The sequence below is a fragment of the Ostrea edulis genome, chromosome 7 (genome assembly GCF_947568905.1).
Source record: "Ostrea edulis chromosome 7, xbOstEdul1.1, whole genome shotgun sequence".
Taxonomy (NCBI): domain Eukaryota; kingdom Metazoa; phylum Mollusca; class Bivalvia; order Ostreida; family Ostreidae; genus Ostrea; species Ostrea edulis.
The window spans coordinates 53409814-53427132 of NC_079170.1; the positions used below are offsets into that span (position 1 = coordinate 53409814).

General features: G+C 35.4%; 1 protein-coding gene across 6 annotated transcripts in view; it reads right to left on the reverse strand.

Annotated features, from left to right (window-relative positions):
- Positions 1-7463: 7463 nt before the first annotated feature.
- The window catches only part of LOC125653307 (neuroglian-like), a 28277-nt gene continuing 18421 nt past the window's right edge, over positions 7464-17319 (reverse strand). For 4 of the 6 annotated variants that reach the window (XM_048882714.2, XM_048882713.2, XM_056144726.1 and 1 more), the window contains exons 19-24: positions 15953-16135; positions 14731-14850; positions 11625-11783; positions 11298-11441; positions 10967-11030; positions 7464-8539 (exon numbers count right to left, since the gene is read on the reverse strand). In XM_048882714.2, the coding sequence (XP_048738671.2) occupies positions 7990-8539; positions 10967-11030; positions 11298-11441; positions 11625-11783; positions 14731-14850; positions 15953-16135 (1220 nt within the window). In that variant the 3' untranslated portion in view covers positions 7464-7989. The remainder of the gene's footprint in view (positions 8540-10966; positions 11031-11297; positions 11442-11624; positions 11784-14730; positions 14851-15952; positions 16136-17319) is intronic. The other 2 variants (XM_048882716.2, XM_056144728.1) reach the window with 1 other exon arrangement.

A 17319-nucleotide genomic window follows, 5' to 3' on the forward strand; every position in this document is an offset into this window, starting at 1 on the left:
TTCATATTTCACATGTGTATTCCTTGTGAGAGGACCGTGTTTGGTATGACCCACACCAAGGGTACTATTTAAAAACTCCTTGTTCCTAACGCGTGAATAGTTGGTGATAAAGATTTCATGTGCATCCTTTTGACAAGACTTTTTTAGGCAGCATTTTCTTTATGTTCTTGACTTGGGATTTGGCCTACTTTTGAAAAACTTGGTCATAGCTTTTGAAAAGTGTTTGATGAGGCTATTATATTTCACTTGTGTATTCCTTGTGATAAGACCTTTTGGGATAACAAAGTTTATTTTAGCTTTGCTCGAGGGGTTGGGGGACATTAGTATATCACAAGTATCTTTTTTCAAGTAAGATAATCCCGTGGAGATCCGTGTTAGAATAGGTCCTCAGTACCCCATGCTTGTCGTAAAGGGCGATTAAATGGGGGCAGCCCTTCGGATGAGATGGCAAAATCCGAGGTCCCGTGTCACAGCAGGTGTGGCACGACAAAGATCCCTCTCTTGTTAAAGGCCGTAACGCCGAGCATAGGCCTAAAGTTTGCAGCCCTTCACCGGCAATGGTGACGTCTCCACCTGAGTGAAAAATTCTCGAGATGGATGTTAAACGACATGCAATCAATTAATCAATCAATCAATAAATCACACAAGCAAGATAGCTCCAATGTCTGAATACAGAATTAGAATAAGAAAAACGATTGTATAAAATATAGCTAACATGAATGATGCTTGGTTGGTTGTTTGTTTGTATGTTAACATCCCGCTCGAGAATTTTTCACTAATATGGAGACATCACCATTGCCGGTGAAGGACTGTAAAATTTAGGCATATGCTCGGCGCTTACAGTCATTGAACAGGGATGGATATTTATCGCTCCATACCTGCTGTGAAACGGAGTCTCGGGTTTGGCGGCGTCATCCGAAGGAGCGTCCCATTTAGTCGGCTTTTACGACAAGCAAGGGGTACTGAAGACCTATCGTAAGCCGAAGCACTACAGGATTGAACGTAATCTAGACAATACATCTATTTTGCATGCAATTTTCCACAGGAGGCACTTGTCAATGTAAACATCAAGTAGTTTTGCACACGATGAATTTAAAAACAATGCTACAGTAACTACACTTGTACAATTTCTAAACCACTTTCCGTACCAATAACCATACATATAGTTGCATAGTGATAAAATGGGTCAAGGAAAGATAACTTAGAAGAGCTCTCTTATCTTTAAAGATCAAATAAATATATTTTTTTAAAAGAATTTTATTCTCTTACATATGTAATTATTATCTATGTTCAAGAGTATGAGTAAGCCCCATTAGATGTAATTGTCTGTCATATCTAAGAGTGGAAAGATTATATGTTGCGTGGAACTTTTTACCTATGATCCGCTATTATTTAGCATTGTTATTTGAAGTAATAATTGTTCCAAAGTTGAAACATATTTCAGAAACCATTAGATTAAGAATTTATTACCTGCTTTACATCATAATCCAATGAATTATATCAGAAATCCATATTGTCTTCATTTTGAAGACTTAGATTCCTGTACCTCACGAAACAATCCAATAAGAACAATGGAAATTTGCAATCAATTCTTAGAGTAAATCAAGTGGAGAAATTCTGACAGTGAAGGAGTGCCGGATTTGATGATTGGTTTTCATTCATCATACTGATTTTTGTATCGTTCATTGATATCAAATTCTTATTCATTTCCCGACGTATGATTTATTTACAAAAACATGTCATGCTCGAGTGTAGAAATTGAATCTTAAATTTATATGATCTAGTTCTTTGTGAGAGTAGATTAGAATGTATAATCTCTTAAAACAACAAAACATGTGCATTTTATATCCTTTCTGAAATTATTCAAACATCACGGGATTGGGATCACGTACATTTTCCCTGTTTCTTACAAACTGTACTCAAAAGATCGTTTTCGTGTTCTTCAATAAACTGTAGGCTCACTGGGAGCAGTCAGGAAAACTCAGTACCGAATATTTTACATATAGTTAATCGCTGTAAAATGGCTTAAATATCGCGAAAACGGTGTTAAATCTCAAACAATCAACAAACTAAATTCAGCGAAATTCGCTTTTATGGACATTATTGTTTGTTGTTTAACATCTCATTCGAGAATTTTTCCACTCATCTGGATGTGAAGTGCCATAATTGTTGACCTACATGTATGCAAGGTGCTAACGACTGTAGTGGTTTATTGTGTCAAGGGCTATCGTGACACGGGGGTTACATTTTTAAGTCTAACCCGGAGACCCTTGATTTTCATTGCAGTAATTGCATCGACAACGGACTCCATGTTGGTGTAACGTTTTTTAAGTAAATACAGAGAAATATTGTCTGATATTGAGTCTAGTAAACTGCTGATTAGACGTTTTGCACATTGAGTTTGCAGTGATGTTTATTTGTATAGTATATTTTTGTTTTACGTCCCGTTGGCGAATGTTTCACTCCAGTAAAGACGTCATTAGCTCTAACACATGCAAAAACGAAAGTAAAAATTCAACTGGTGTCATGACAAATAAAAGCGCTGCATGCAGATATGCTTAGCGCTTTAGAAATCCTGCAACGATATATTTACAAAATATAGATAATCAACTCTAAGATTAATGACAGGCCTGATTATTATCAGGAATATTGAAAGTATCAAGTTAACAAATGCAGACTCAAATCGTAATGTGTATAGGTAAGTGCAAGATTGGTTAGACTACATTGTTTAACGTCCTGCTCGAGAATTTTTCACTCATATGCAGACATCACCATTGCCGGTGGAGGGCTGCACAATTTAGGTCTGCTCCACAAAGAGGATACTTGTGCCACACCTGCTGTGACACTCGGTTTCTGCGGTCTCATCCGAAGAACCGCCCCATTTAGGCGCCTCTTACGACAAGCAAGGGGTTACTGACGACCTATCCTAACCCGGATGTCCATGGTCTTAAGACAAGTGCAAAAACGTATCAAACATTTAAGGCTTATATACATATACGGCCGGTAATCAGTGCGTCTTTCTATCATCAAATGCCAAGATTCAGATCCTCAATGAAGGATATGTCAACACAAGTCTGTGAGAATGATATGTTCCCACAACGTCTGTAGCAACAACAGCTCCTCAATGAAGGATATGTCAACACAAGTCTGTGAGAATGATATGTCCCCACAACGTCTGTAGCAACAACAGATCCTCAATGAAGGATATGTCAACACAAGTCTGTGAGAATGATATGTTCCCACAAACGTCTGTAGCAACAACAGCTCCTTTGTCATCTAAGGACAAAAGTAAAGTAAATTCAACACCTGCTTCTTCAGATTCCGCAACTGAGGCTGTAACTGCGACTTCTGCAGATGTTGTAGCTGCGATATCTGCAAAACCTGTGGCTGCAGATACCCCCAAGTCGTCTGGGAGACGTGACGCATCTCCACGGGAAAATAAACCAAAACAGTATCGGGTGCCCAAGGGGGCGAAAGATCCTGTCGCTGTACACAACAAATTTGGGGTCTTGGAGGAAATGGAGTTTACTCCATCACACTCCTCGTCATCATTTCGGAATCATTCTCCAAAAAAGAATAAAGGAGGATATTCCCGGTAAGACATAAAAAATCATGAATCATCGATCATGTATTCAATGGCATTGTCAAGGTTTTAGAGTAAATTTCAATTAACTATCGTTACTCATACAGAACCATAACCCGGTAGCCATATGTTTACAGGAAACACATCTGAAAGACAGATCAGATAAATATAAAAAACATACTTTGTATAACAATTAGGCTTAAACAGACAGAGCCTCTGATGGCTCATAACAACTACATTCATAGCCAAATAAATTTGAAAACAAATCTTGAAGCAATAGCAATACGTCTTTCCCCTGTTAAAACGATTACCATTTCCTCCAAACTATCGGATGAGACCGCAAAAACCTAGGTCCCGTGTCACAGCAGGTGTGGCACGAAAAAGAGGATGTAAGCGCCGAGCGTAGGCCTGAATTTTGCAGCCCTTCGCCGGCAATGGTGACGTTTCCATATGAATAAAATATTCTCGAGCAGGACGTTAAACAATATACAATCAATCAAACCAAACTATCAACTACAGTCTCGGGATTATACAGATGCAATACAATTTCCAGCTCCTTTCCTATTTACAGGATATTTCAATGCCCATAACCCGCTATGGGATAGTGATAAAATGTCGGATAAAGGTAAATGCAGTATCTCACTACGATCTCTGTATTTTAAACGACGGGTCACACACTTATCTTCATCCAGGCAATGGTTCATATTCTTCAATCGGTATTAGAATAGTGGATCCCTCTTTACTTTTAAATCTACCAAAAAATGGCTTCTGCAAATCTTTAACATGATCTGGAGAAGTGGTAATTTCCCATCTTCCTGGTCACAGACTACAATTATTCTTATTCCAAAACATAGAAAGGATCACTCAGATCCTAATAATTATCGACCAATAGCCTTAACAAGCTGCGTATGTAAAACCATGGAACGGGTGATCAATGAACGCTTGGTATGGTTTCTCGAAACCAATAACATTCTAACTGATATACAATGTGGTTTCAGGAAAAATCGAAGCACAATCCACCAGTTAGTAAGACTTAAAACTCATATTTGAGGTGCCTTTGTTAACAAAGAGCATGTCGTCTCTATATTTTTTAATTTAGAAAAAGCATATGACACCACATGGAAATACGGTATCTTAAAAGATCTTCATAATATAGGCCTTAAAGGGCATTTACCAGACTTCATCAAGAATTTTTTAAGTGATAGATATTTGAATGTTCGCTTAGGATCTACATTTTCAGACAATATCGAACAAAAAATGGGAGTGACACAAGGAAGTATCTTATCGGTTACATTATTTACTATAAATATAACAGTTTACCCAGTGTTCTTAAAAACTACTTTTATGGAAATTTATATGTCGATGACTTTGTTCTCTGTTATAAATTTAAAAAAAACAAAAAACCATGAATTCCATTGAGCGAAAGCTACAGTTATGTCTGGGGAAAAAAATCCAAAATTGGGCTGCTGTAAATAGTTTTAAATTTTCCAAAACTAAAAATGCATGCGTTTCTGTTCAAAACGGAAAACCACGATGATCCTCAATTGCAATTAAATGGTACTCCGATTAAAGTTGTAAAAGAGTTTAAGTTCTTAGGTATAATTTTTTATAATAATTTTTTTATTCCTCATATAGCAATGCTCAAAGTGAAATTTACAAAAGCTCTTGATATAGTGAAAGTTGAGGAGCAGCTAAAAATACTCGTCTACATCTGTATCGTTATCTAATCCGGTCTAAACTAGACTACGGCTGTATAGTACATGATGCTGCAAAAACATCCTATATCAAAGCCCTCGATGCAATTCACCATGTGCACAGGAGCTTTCCAAACCTCTCCTGTAGATAGTTTGTATGTTGAGGCCAACGAACCACCTCTCGATCTACGTACAATAAAATTTATCTTACAATACATTGTTTTAATGAAAAGCTAACACTGACAATCCGACATTTGACTGCGTTTTCTATCCGCAGTTTGAACATTTATATGACAAAAGCAAGATGTGTATGAAATCAATCGGTCTACGAGTTTTAAAAAAAACATACATGATTCTAACTTACATTTGGAGATCGTAAAACCCTCATCACGTTCTGAAATACCACCATGGACATAACTAAAACCCAAAGTAGACAAATCATTTTCTGAATATAAAAAATCTTAAACAAATCCCATTATTTTCAAACAAAAATTATCCGAAATATTCTACAATTGATATCTATACAGATGGTTCAAAGACCAAAATAAAGTCTCTGCTTCTGCGATAATCAGAAACAACGTTTTCTCTTCACGACTTCCGAATGAACCTCAATCAATCATTTTTTGGGCAAGTATGCCATGTGCATTACATATTAAGCATATGACATGAACCTGTATTTTGCAAGATTGATTGTATCTTGTTTAACGTCTCTCGAGAGAGAATTTTTCACTCATATGGAGACGTCACCAAGACCGGTGAAGGGCTTCAATTCGGCGCTTACGTCCATTAAGCAGTGAGGGTTCTTTAGCGTGCCACACCTAATGTGACATCCGTTTTTAAGGTCATCTCCGTGGACCCGTTACATTCACACCTGATGCTGAGCGTTTGGCGATGGAACTGTCACTACCTGTTTTAACGACCTAGGTCTGTCTAGGCAAACGCTCTAAACTCTAGATCACCGCGGATGTGTATTTCACAAAAATGTATGTGAATATATAGTCTAAGCTCTTTGCTTATTCAATTCTATCAATATGTAATTGGCAAATTATTTCTCCGCATTTATTTCATTAGAAACTGCAAATACTTGCCATCACTCAGGTTCAACAATCACATTTGGGGTATACGGGTAGAGTATAGCTACCCGAGAGAAATATGGCGGATAAGATGAGAAATGTGTACATATTTAATTCATGTCAGCTTTAACGCATATGATGGACGACAATGGACGCATCTCAATAGCAATAGGTTACTTGAATGACTAAGGTGACCTAAAATGAAATAAGACAAAGTTCTAGCAGAGAGCTTTGCAAACGAAATCTCTTTTTGGGAGGGCTACTTGATTTGTAAGTTGACACGTGTCCAACTAAACCGGGGAACAAGAGTCGTCAGAAGACAACATAGCTGGATGGAAGTGTGATTCTATGAACACATCCCCTAATTAAATTTGGTTCAAAACGTAATTTTTTTTGGAATGGTAGCTCAAAGTCTGAGGTCACTAAGTGAAGTTCTTGTATCATATGATAGGTATGGTGTTGTCAGACATTTATATGCGACATATCAAAGACCTAATCCCCCTGCTTCGAAAAATATAGCAAGGGTATAGATTTTGGAAAGCAAGTCCAACGCCACTAGGTCAAGTCGTCTTGGTACCATATGAAAGGCCTTGTCATGAAGCATCAAAATGAGAAATACCGAATCCCTTTTTCCACTCTGGTTCAAAAGAAATAGCCAATGTTAAAGTTTTTTAAAGTAGGTCAAAGTCCAGGTCAAAAGTCTTAATACCAGATGAAAGGCTTCTTCATGAGACATTTATATGTAAAATATTAGAGGCCCGTTCTTCCTTTGTTGAAGAGCCCAGTTTAATTTTTTTCCCCTTAAAGTGTTATGCAGATACCTGGGTCATGACAATAGCTCTCTGAACACTCATCCCAGTGAGCTAAAATTTACAATCTGCCAGGTTACCTACTTCCTGCAAAACACACTCACTGGAGTCTCACATTTTGTCCAAGAGCTAAAAGGTCGAAACATCAAGAAAAGTGACACACTTCATTTTTCAGAAATATACACTTAAATCAATGATCGGTCCATTTCACCTTAGTTGCAAAAGAAAATGTTAATCTTAAAAATTTTCATATGAACATCTATAGCATTGCCTGCTTCACTGTGAGATTTGAACACAGAAGATATTTCTTTGTTATGGCTTTATTGGATCATGATATTGTAGATTCGCTTTGATATGTTTGATTGCATAATTATATAACACGTATAAATGAAATCGAGAGAATTCCAAGTAAAAACATCTAGTTAAAACTATTCATCAAGATATAAATATGGTATGATTTCTAGAGGTATGAAAAATTCTTCAAATGAAAAAATGCATACAATCTAGTATATATACTCACAAGAAAAATGAAACGTTTACCTTTTACATCATGAAATTATGACAATTTCAATTTATACACAATGATTCATCAATGGCACAGATGTATGTCTTATAAAAATATGATTTTCGTGTTTAAAAAATGTCCTTATATATACAAATATACACTATGAAAAGTTTGTTATGCTATATACAACCTCGATTAATGAAGCACATCCTTTGTAAAATCTTACTTATTCTCAGAGTATAAAACATGAAAGATAGATAATGTTTGCATTCAAGATCTGACAGCTCTGGAAGCATCAGATTCACATCAAGGCCATGGTCTAGTATTACACGAAGCTGGATGTCCCAGGCACATGACCAGACCCGTTGGCGCCACTTGGAGCCGGTCTGGGGCGGGTTGAGATTGGATTTCCATCACGGTCAAACTTGCCTGGCTCCTTATATTGATCATAGTCGAGGTCATCTATAGGACGTTTTTCGTAGCTTGGGGTTCGTTCGTAGCCTCGTTTCTGGTATGGTTCATAATTTTTGTCATCATCTGGGTAATAGTGATCATCGCGATCACTGGGGCGATGGTCTTGATCTCTAAATCCGCCGTCATCATCATCTTCATATCGTCCTCGATCATCGCTGTACCGATCATCATCATACCTTTCATCGTCATACCGATCATTGTAATCCTGACCACGATCATCATAATGGCGGTTGTTGTAAGCACCTTTGTAATCGTCTCGGTCATCATATTTGTCATCGTATCGTTCATCGTACGGCTGGTCGTCCTGATCATAACCATCGCGATATCGATCATAGCCATCATCATCATAATACGGCTTGTCCAGGGAATTCGCACTCTTCTTGTGCATACTGCCCTCGTAGCTGAAATAAACCAATGAAAATTTCCTTTAAATCAGAACAAAGATGTAAGGTAGGAGCACAGGCACTTGATGTTACAGTGTATTTCCACACATGTAACACTGAAATTGTAAATCTTAACAGCTGATTATATACTTTTGAATTTCGGTCTGTGATTTTCAAATTTTGGGATTTTCAGTAACATCAAGATCCTGCATATCAAAATAATACTTTTTTTTTTTAACAAGAAGACATTACAAAATCAATTTGTGGTTATCTGATTTAAGTTGTAAGTTAAAATCCTTTCAAAATGTTTACATCTGTGTCAGAAAATATTTTTTAATACCAAATCATGTGCAGAACTTGTGAATACTTTGGACTTTGAAAGTAAAAGATGATATAAGATGCATTTAGTTTGCATCTTTAAGTCAATCATATCATAAAATTGATTCAAGTACTAGCTTTGCTATGTTTCATAGACAATAAAACCACGCAGAAGCTTTGCTTCCTCAAGGCAAAAAGGTTTCCATACAGATGCATGAAGTTCCACTACTTATTTTTAGTACTATAAATAGTTAATAGTTATATTCTAAAGTTTCTATGTTAAATCATACTCATCAACACAAAATAAAACATGTGCATTCAAACATTCGTTAAATGGTCATTCCTGCAACCACACAAATGGAAATGCATATTTACATTTCTTTTGATGTTGAAAGGTAAAAGGATACTTAAATTTTTGTCACACCTCGATTCATTACACACTGTCTAATGTTTTTTCCCCCAAAAGAGAAAAATCTTCTACTATTCAAAGTCTCAGAATATCCATTTAAATTGGATTCAACTTTTGATAAAAGGCAGAAAACCTGGCTGATCTAAATCCTCATGTAATTTCTAAAGCCTGCATTAAATCATCAATTTCAGACAAACGACTACTATGTACATATTGCAGGGGTCTTATTTGGCCCCTAAAATGAGGAAAATTCATGTTAAATCTTCTTAGGCTTAAATTAAACTTCAATTCTTGTTACAAAACCACGATCCTAGTAATATTTCAAAGCAGTTTAAAATCAATTTTTGCTTTCAATTCAATGTCAGAAATGAAGCATTTTATCTGCTGTTTATTTTTTATTGAACACATTGATTTTCATCTTTAAAAAATCAAGTGATTTGGAAAACATAATTCATTTTCTATTATTCAGCAATCATTGGGAGATGCAAATGTAGTAACGTTATAAATATTATCTCTGATGTATTCTATGTCTGTAGAAAGGAAAAGGATACAAAAATGAGCACTTTTTTATCAAAAATTTTAAAATCTGGATGTACATGTACATAACCCTCATGTTTTAATTTGCATGATAACCTACAATTTTTTTTTTCAAGTTATTAACTACACATTTGTCCCAATTTAGTACAAACGTAAAAAGTCAGTAGAGCGTTGTTCTAATTTAGTACAAATGTAAAAAGTCAGTAGAGTTACCATGGTGATATGGAACCTCACAAACATAGAAATTCAAGGTCATTTGAATAAGATCACTTTCAGACTGGAATATCAAATAATCACTGAGCAGGTTTGGACCTTGCACGGGTAAAATGCAAATGTATAGCATTCTGTCTCAAATTATCATGTTCCATTTTCAAGCTGGAATAATCAGGATTGTTTATAACCATTATTATGAAAAGACTACCCCATGCAATTATATTTTAATCTGTTTTGAAAATAAAATCATATCAAAAAGAATATTTTAAATTCATGCATATGGAAACAAAATTACCTCGAGTTGGATGACACATTTTGATAACCTTGCCGTGAATCACTTTCATGAAATAGCTATATTTACTAGACTATCAAATTTCTGACATTTTGAGTGACGTGAAACAGTGCAGGACTGTGTCTACTGGCTGTACTTAGAGCTACTGTAGCAGAAAAGGATGTGCAAAGGATCACCCCTGAGCAAGGATATTTGCAATCACTTTTGTAAACTTTGCTATTTCATTTTTTTTTTACTGTGCAATTGTTTAAATTACAACCCTCTACAAAACTACTGCATTCATTTTTTTAATTTTTAAAATATAACAGTTGAATACTGGCTCCAAAATATGTCATCATTATGCATATACATGTATATAAAAACAAACAAGTTTGGATACATGCTTTGGAGAAAAAGAACTAAATAAAATAAAATATACCAATACAGATTGTCATGAGAACAGTACTTTAGTGGTTTACTATTCACTGTCAGGTAAAAAAAATATCAAGGTAGTTTTTTGAAATTCCATTAAAACAATTTTTTTTTGTACTTAGTACTAATTTGTTTACCTTTATCTTTATGCTAAATTATTCCTATGAGTTTTCAGCTATCGAAACCTTTGCATCATTAATAATATAATACTACGAAACTGTTGCCATGACAATCTGTACCTACCTGTGGTTAGGACAACATTTACCTTCCATACCTGTAATTGTATTCCCCATCCTGTCCTGATAGGGCCGAAACACTGCGAGCTGGAGCTATAGTTCAAAATCAGTGTCATTATCCACAGTAAACCCAAAGTGCATTTCTTATCTTATTAAGGTTTAAATAATTTTTATTAATATGTATCTAATACTAAAACCATTCATTAACTCAGTTGTGAAATGAAGATGGGGCATTTGTAATGGGGTTGCTTTTCTCACTACAAACTAAATCAACCCTTACATTAAAGAATAACCCCAATATGAGTATGCACACTGTAATTGGATTTTCTTATCATGTGACATCCTGGTGTCCTAACTTACCGTTGAGCTTGGACTGGGGAGGTGGTTTGTTCTTGGTGACTTTACGACACATGATGATAAACACCACGACTGCAATGATGATCAGTAGCGACAAAATGAGGCCGATAAACCAGGCAAAGTTAGCACCAAGACTGTATGCCGCAGCTGAAAGTGAAAATAGAAACAACATGAACCATGCAAAGCTAGCATTAAAACCATGTACCATCATCGAAAGTGAAATTAGAAATAAAAAAATTAATATATGTATGCCTTGTGAAATACATATAATCTTAACAGTTCTAAGCAGCACTTGGAGCACTAGCTGGTCCCTCAGTGCTTGCAACTCACCCACTCCAAGTGTGCGCACAGTCTGAATGGAGCTGGTAGATGATGACATTCCGTCCGTTAAGACAAGTCGTACTTCATATGTGGTGCCATCGTCTAGTTCTGTTATTGCCCGCCATTGTTTAGCTACTTCATCGGGAGTTCGCTGGAATTCATAAACACCTGGGAAAAAAACAAAAGGTTTAAATAGATAAAATGAACATTTTCACTAATAACTGTGTAACACAACCTTCTATTGAGGAAGTTAGATGTGATTGTAAATTCCTTCAAATGATTACTATATGTCAACAACCTTTGTATTCAAACAGCATCAAGATAATAGTAGACGAGAATGTTTATAATTATAAATATATGTATGCTTCCATAAGATTTTATCCGATTCACTGCATCATTATCTTGCAAAACAAGTGCTCACAAAGTGCTGCATTTCGAGAATAAATAAGCTGACCTGTCTTGTGGACCAGCATGATTTCACATCATTCTACTTGACAATTAAAATGTAACATGGCAGTGCTACGTGGGTAAATTAAGGTGGGGCGCTACATTCAAAAGGTAAAGTGGGAAATAATATAATTTCTCTTTAAAATTATAGAGTTTATTTAAAAGAACTGACTCACTATTTTCCCCTAAATTTTGTTTTTTCCTTTTTAATGCTCAAAATCTACTGTTAAAGGGTCTCACAAAAAATTAGGGTTATATATATCACAGAATCTCATTTTAGAGAGTTTATCATTTGTTTTGTAAACGAAGATTGCGGTATGTTCTTGTTTACAAAGTTTTCAAAAGAACTGGATGTCAACCTAAGTTTATTACATGTATCACATTTCAGGTATTTTTTATGTAAAATGTGTCATTTAAAAGTTAAATTTGTGACTGTACAAAATTAAGATGTTTAAATTACGAAATTAACATTTCACAGGTTTGTTTGTAAAAGTAAAAATACTTGAATATTGTTTACATAACACAGAGTTAAGGCTAAAATATTGCTTTCATCCTTGCATTAATTTATATTTTTGATATACATGTACATGTATAACATCAAAAATGAAAAAATATTTTTTTCAAAAAAAAACGTGAACCAGTCCCTTTAATTCATTTGCATGAAAGATTCATCCATATGGCCTATATATTTTTGATAATTCATACTCTATCTCTTAATGACCTTTGCATTTAACAATGACTTTAATTGATTGATTGATTGATGTTTCTCACCACACTCAACAATTTTTCAGTTATCTGGTGGTGCCCAGTTTTTATTGGTGGAAGAGAGAACCCAGGGAATGTACATGGGAAGAGACCACTAACCTTCCGAAAGTAAACTGGAAAACTTTCTCACTTACCGGCGCGAGCGGGATTCGAACCCGCACCGACAGAGGTGAGTAGGATTAATTACACATTATTAAATGTAAGTAACCATTAAATCAAGTTTGAACCCCACATTTCAAATACACAGGTACACTTAGTACTATGATAATTGCTAGAAAACTTCAAGGGATTAGATCTGACATTCAAGAATGCTTCACAAAATTTGAAATCCTAATAATCAAAATGGAAAATCATTAGAAAATCAATGACACAGACAAATGATGTTTCATGTTTCAAGAGAAGACCTTGTGTCAATATTGTTGATGGACAGACATGTTATACCCTGTTTAACCATTACAACTGTGTGGGGCTGTTGCTGTAATCCTCAAATTTCAAGGAACTGTATTAAGCTTCATTGAGTTATTATAGCTGTAACAATTCTATAGTCCCATACCTCTGACACAGCAAACTTGTGAGGCATCATACATCTTACTTAGAGCAATTAATTCAAGAAATTGCTATACTTTTGACAATGAAAAGTCCAGTAACTTTTGGAATGAAATTATATCAGATAATGGTCAAAAAAGAGTATGTCAACCTCCACGTGATTCTATTAAAGTTACTGTGTAATAAATCATGTTGGTCCCTCATACATTGTAACCACAGAATGACACTGTAAGTTACTGTGTAATAAATCATGTTATTATACTTTCATGTAAAATACTCGAACCTGATTGGTCGAGAAGCATTTGAAAAAACTTATTGTTACCCTCTGAGAACAGAAAACACGCGACTCAGGGTGATAGTATCTAGCAACAGGTAACAGTACTTGACAACGGGTGATATTATATAAAATTATTACATGCATCAAATTTATGCGCGTACGGTTTGCCGTAGATTGCTAGACGACGTCGATTGAGCGTTTGTAATAAACGCGAGTACTCGAATCGAAATACGAAATATCGCATCGCACGACAGTGATTGATCAAATGTCACCAGACGTAAGTTTTTCTGCTTCCCAGTTTACATAACATTCAGTATAATAAAACAAATTTTGCATGTATTTGAGGGTAACATTGAAATTTTCACCCCTCGAGAAACCATTGTCAACCTCGGCTACGCCTCGGTTGACAATGGTTTTCTCGGGGTGAAAATTTTCAATGTTCCCCTCAAATACATGCAATATTTATATATTGGTCCCACATACATTGTAACCACACAGAATGACACTGTACATACTGTAGGATAAATAGAGGAACAGAAAGTGGAAAATTCTGCATCTTCAATGTGGGACCCTGATTATGTGATTACATTGTGGGACCCTGATTATGTGATTACATTGGGACCCTGATTATGTGATTACATTGTGGGACCCTGATTATGTGATTACATTGGGACCCTGATTATGTGATTACATTGTGGGACCCTGATTATGTGATTACATTGGGACCCTGATTATGTGATTACATTGTGGGACCCTGATTATGTGATTACATTGGGACCCTGATTATGTGATTACATTGTGGGACCCTGATTATGTGATTACATTGTGGGACCCTGATTATGTGATTACATTGTGGGACCCTGATTATGTGATTACATTGTGGACCCTGATTATGTGATTACATTGTGGGACCCTGATTATGTGATTACATTGCGGACCCTGATTATGTGATTACATTGTGGGACCCTGATTATGTGATTACAATGTGGGACCCTGATTATGTGATTACATTGTGGGACCCTGATTATGTGATTACATTGCTATGAATAATAAGATAATTGAGTTAAGCACATCAGTGACCTTCTTTCCTGTACTCAATGTAAATAACGGTGCCAGACTTTGGATCCATCTTCAAGCTCCAGGTCACATTTATAAAGGTCTGATTAGCGTCCTTGATCGAGAATGATGGTGCTGTTGAAGCTGAAATCAAATAAAACATCCCATCATTCCAATTACACATACATTGTTACCGATATAGCTCATCACCTTGTCTACATCTTTTAACTATTCACAACACTTCTTAATAAAAACAAAATGAGTGGATGAAACACTGAAGCACCTGTATGGCAGTAAAGTTAATACTGTTCAAGGTCAAAATTTCTCAATAGTAGGTCGAACCCAAGGTCAAGAGGTCAAAAAATGTTGGTAACCAAAGAAAGGTCTTGTCACAAGGAATACACATGTGAAAAAGATAAGTTTATTCCAATTTTGGGCCCAGAGGGCATAACAGCAAGACAGCTTATAAAGAAGGAAATTTCAAAAAAGTTTAAAACATTAACTAAAGATCATCAACCCTGAAATATGAAAGCCCCATCACAAACAAGTCAAAAGGTTATGGTCAAGGTTAAAGTTTTTCAAAAGTAGGTCAAAGCCCAAAATCAAGGTCAAAGGGTAAAAAATGTTGGTACCAAAAGAAAGATATATTACACAATCATGTGTGATATGAAAGCCCTGTCATCATCCATTCAAAACCAGGATAAAAGTATTTGCAGACAAACACTATATCTTTGTGATCTCTGATCATGGGGGCAAAACATGTTTTCATATTCCAAATAAATTTTCTTGTTCTTAGGCCCGCCAGTGTGTAATTCAGAAGCATCACATGGATGATTTTCTTGAATATCTTAAGATAGAAAAAATATTTTGAAGTGCTTGAAAAAAAATTTGGAAAAAAAAAAGGTCTCCAGAATAAAGTTTAGATCACAGTTTCTTTTTCAATATGGCACCTAAATAGAGTGCAAGCAAAGTCTGTTGAATGCACTTATTGGAATATAATGCTTTAATTCATTATATTTCAATTGAACAATATTAATTAGCCTAAATTAATGTGTTGAAAAAAAAAACGCTTTTAAAAATTTCTTCATTTAAATCTTTTTAAAAAAAACAATAGCTGCAGAACTAGATTTTCAGCCTTGTATTACCCAATACAGTTTAATTGACTCTTGAGATGTTAAAAGTATACTTCAAAGCCTAATGTAAAACTTTAAAACCAAATTTTTCATCAGTATTTCTTTCCACTTACAGCCAGGTCCTGAGGTGGAAGCCTCAATGAAGGACACCTCTCCACGCCCTTTAGAATTTTTTGGCCACAAATAAAGCCTGTACTTGGTGTTATATACAAGGCCATTCACAAACGTATCATTAGTCCTGGGGTCAGTGATGTCTGGAATCTTCTCTTGTAGATTTCCAAGGTCCAGTCCACTCACTACAGAATGAAATAATCATTTATACTACATCACTGACATGCAGTTGTAATGTCATTAACTGTATCCATGATAAAGAATTCATCAATCCAAGAAACTTGATATTACCCTCCATTCTATCTTAGTCGACATCATTTTTACTCAATATACAAATGTCATTTCATACGATATGAGCAGTGTAGAAGATAAATATTTCTAAGAATCTAATCATGAGTACACAAGACAAAACTACAGGAACAGAGTCAGTAAAACTAAGGAATGCTCTTCGAAAAATTATTGATTTGCTTTAAAAGGTAGTAAAAATACTGCTATCATGATAGCATATTTAAATATTCAGTAAAGAATAAGGTGTTTAATACAAGAGGCCCAGGGGCCTTATAGGTCACCTGAGTATCATGTAACAACCTTCCAATGTTTGAATTAGGTTTGTGTTTAAATATAAGAATTTTACTTTTGGATGGAAGAAACATTGAATAGCTATGTGGTCATGAAGTACATGTGTCATTTTTATGTTCAATCAATAATTCTTTTTAAAAAACCTAGGTCTGAGACATCATAAAGAAAAGGGTTATATACTCCTTAGATAAAACCAATATAAGAAGATTTTTAAAGAATTTCTACAAGGGAATAAGAAGCTGAAAATGTTCAAATGTTAACGCACGACGCAAGACGATGGACAAAAACAGAAGATTTTCAAAGAAATATTGCATTTTCACTATATAATCAATCAGCCCCGCCTTTGCACCAGAACCCCTGACCCAGGGGCCATAAATTTTTTTCCGTTTTGAAAGAAGCATCCTTGATCATCATTATCATACTATTAGTTTGTCTACTTAATACCCAGCAGCAGAGGAGAAGATTTTCAAAGAAATAAAATGCATTTTCACTATATGATCAATAGGGCCCCACCCTAATACCAGAACCCCTGACCCAGGGGCCATGAATTTCACAATTTTGAAAGAGGCATCCTTGCTCATCATAACCATGCTATTGGTTTGTCTACTTAATACCCAAGGACAGAGAAGAAGATTTTCAAAGAAATAATGCATTTTCACTATATGACTTATAGAGCCCCACCCTAGCACCAGAACCCCTGATCCAGGGGCCATGAATTTCACAATTTTTAAAGAGGCATCCTTGCTCATCATTACCATGCTATTAGTTTGTCTACTTAATACCCAGAGAC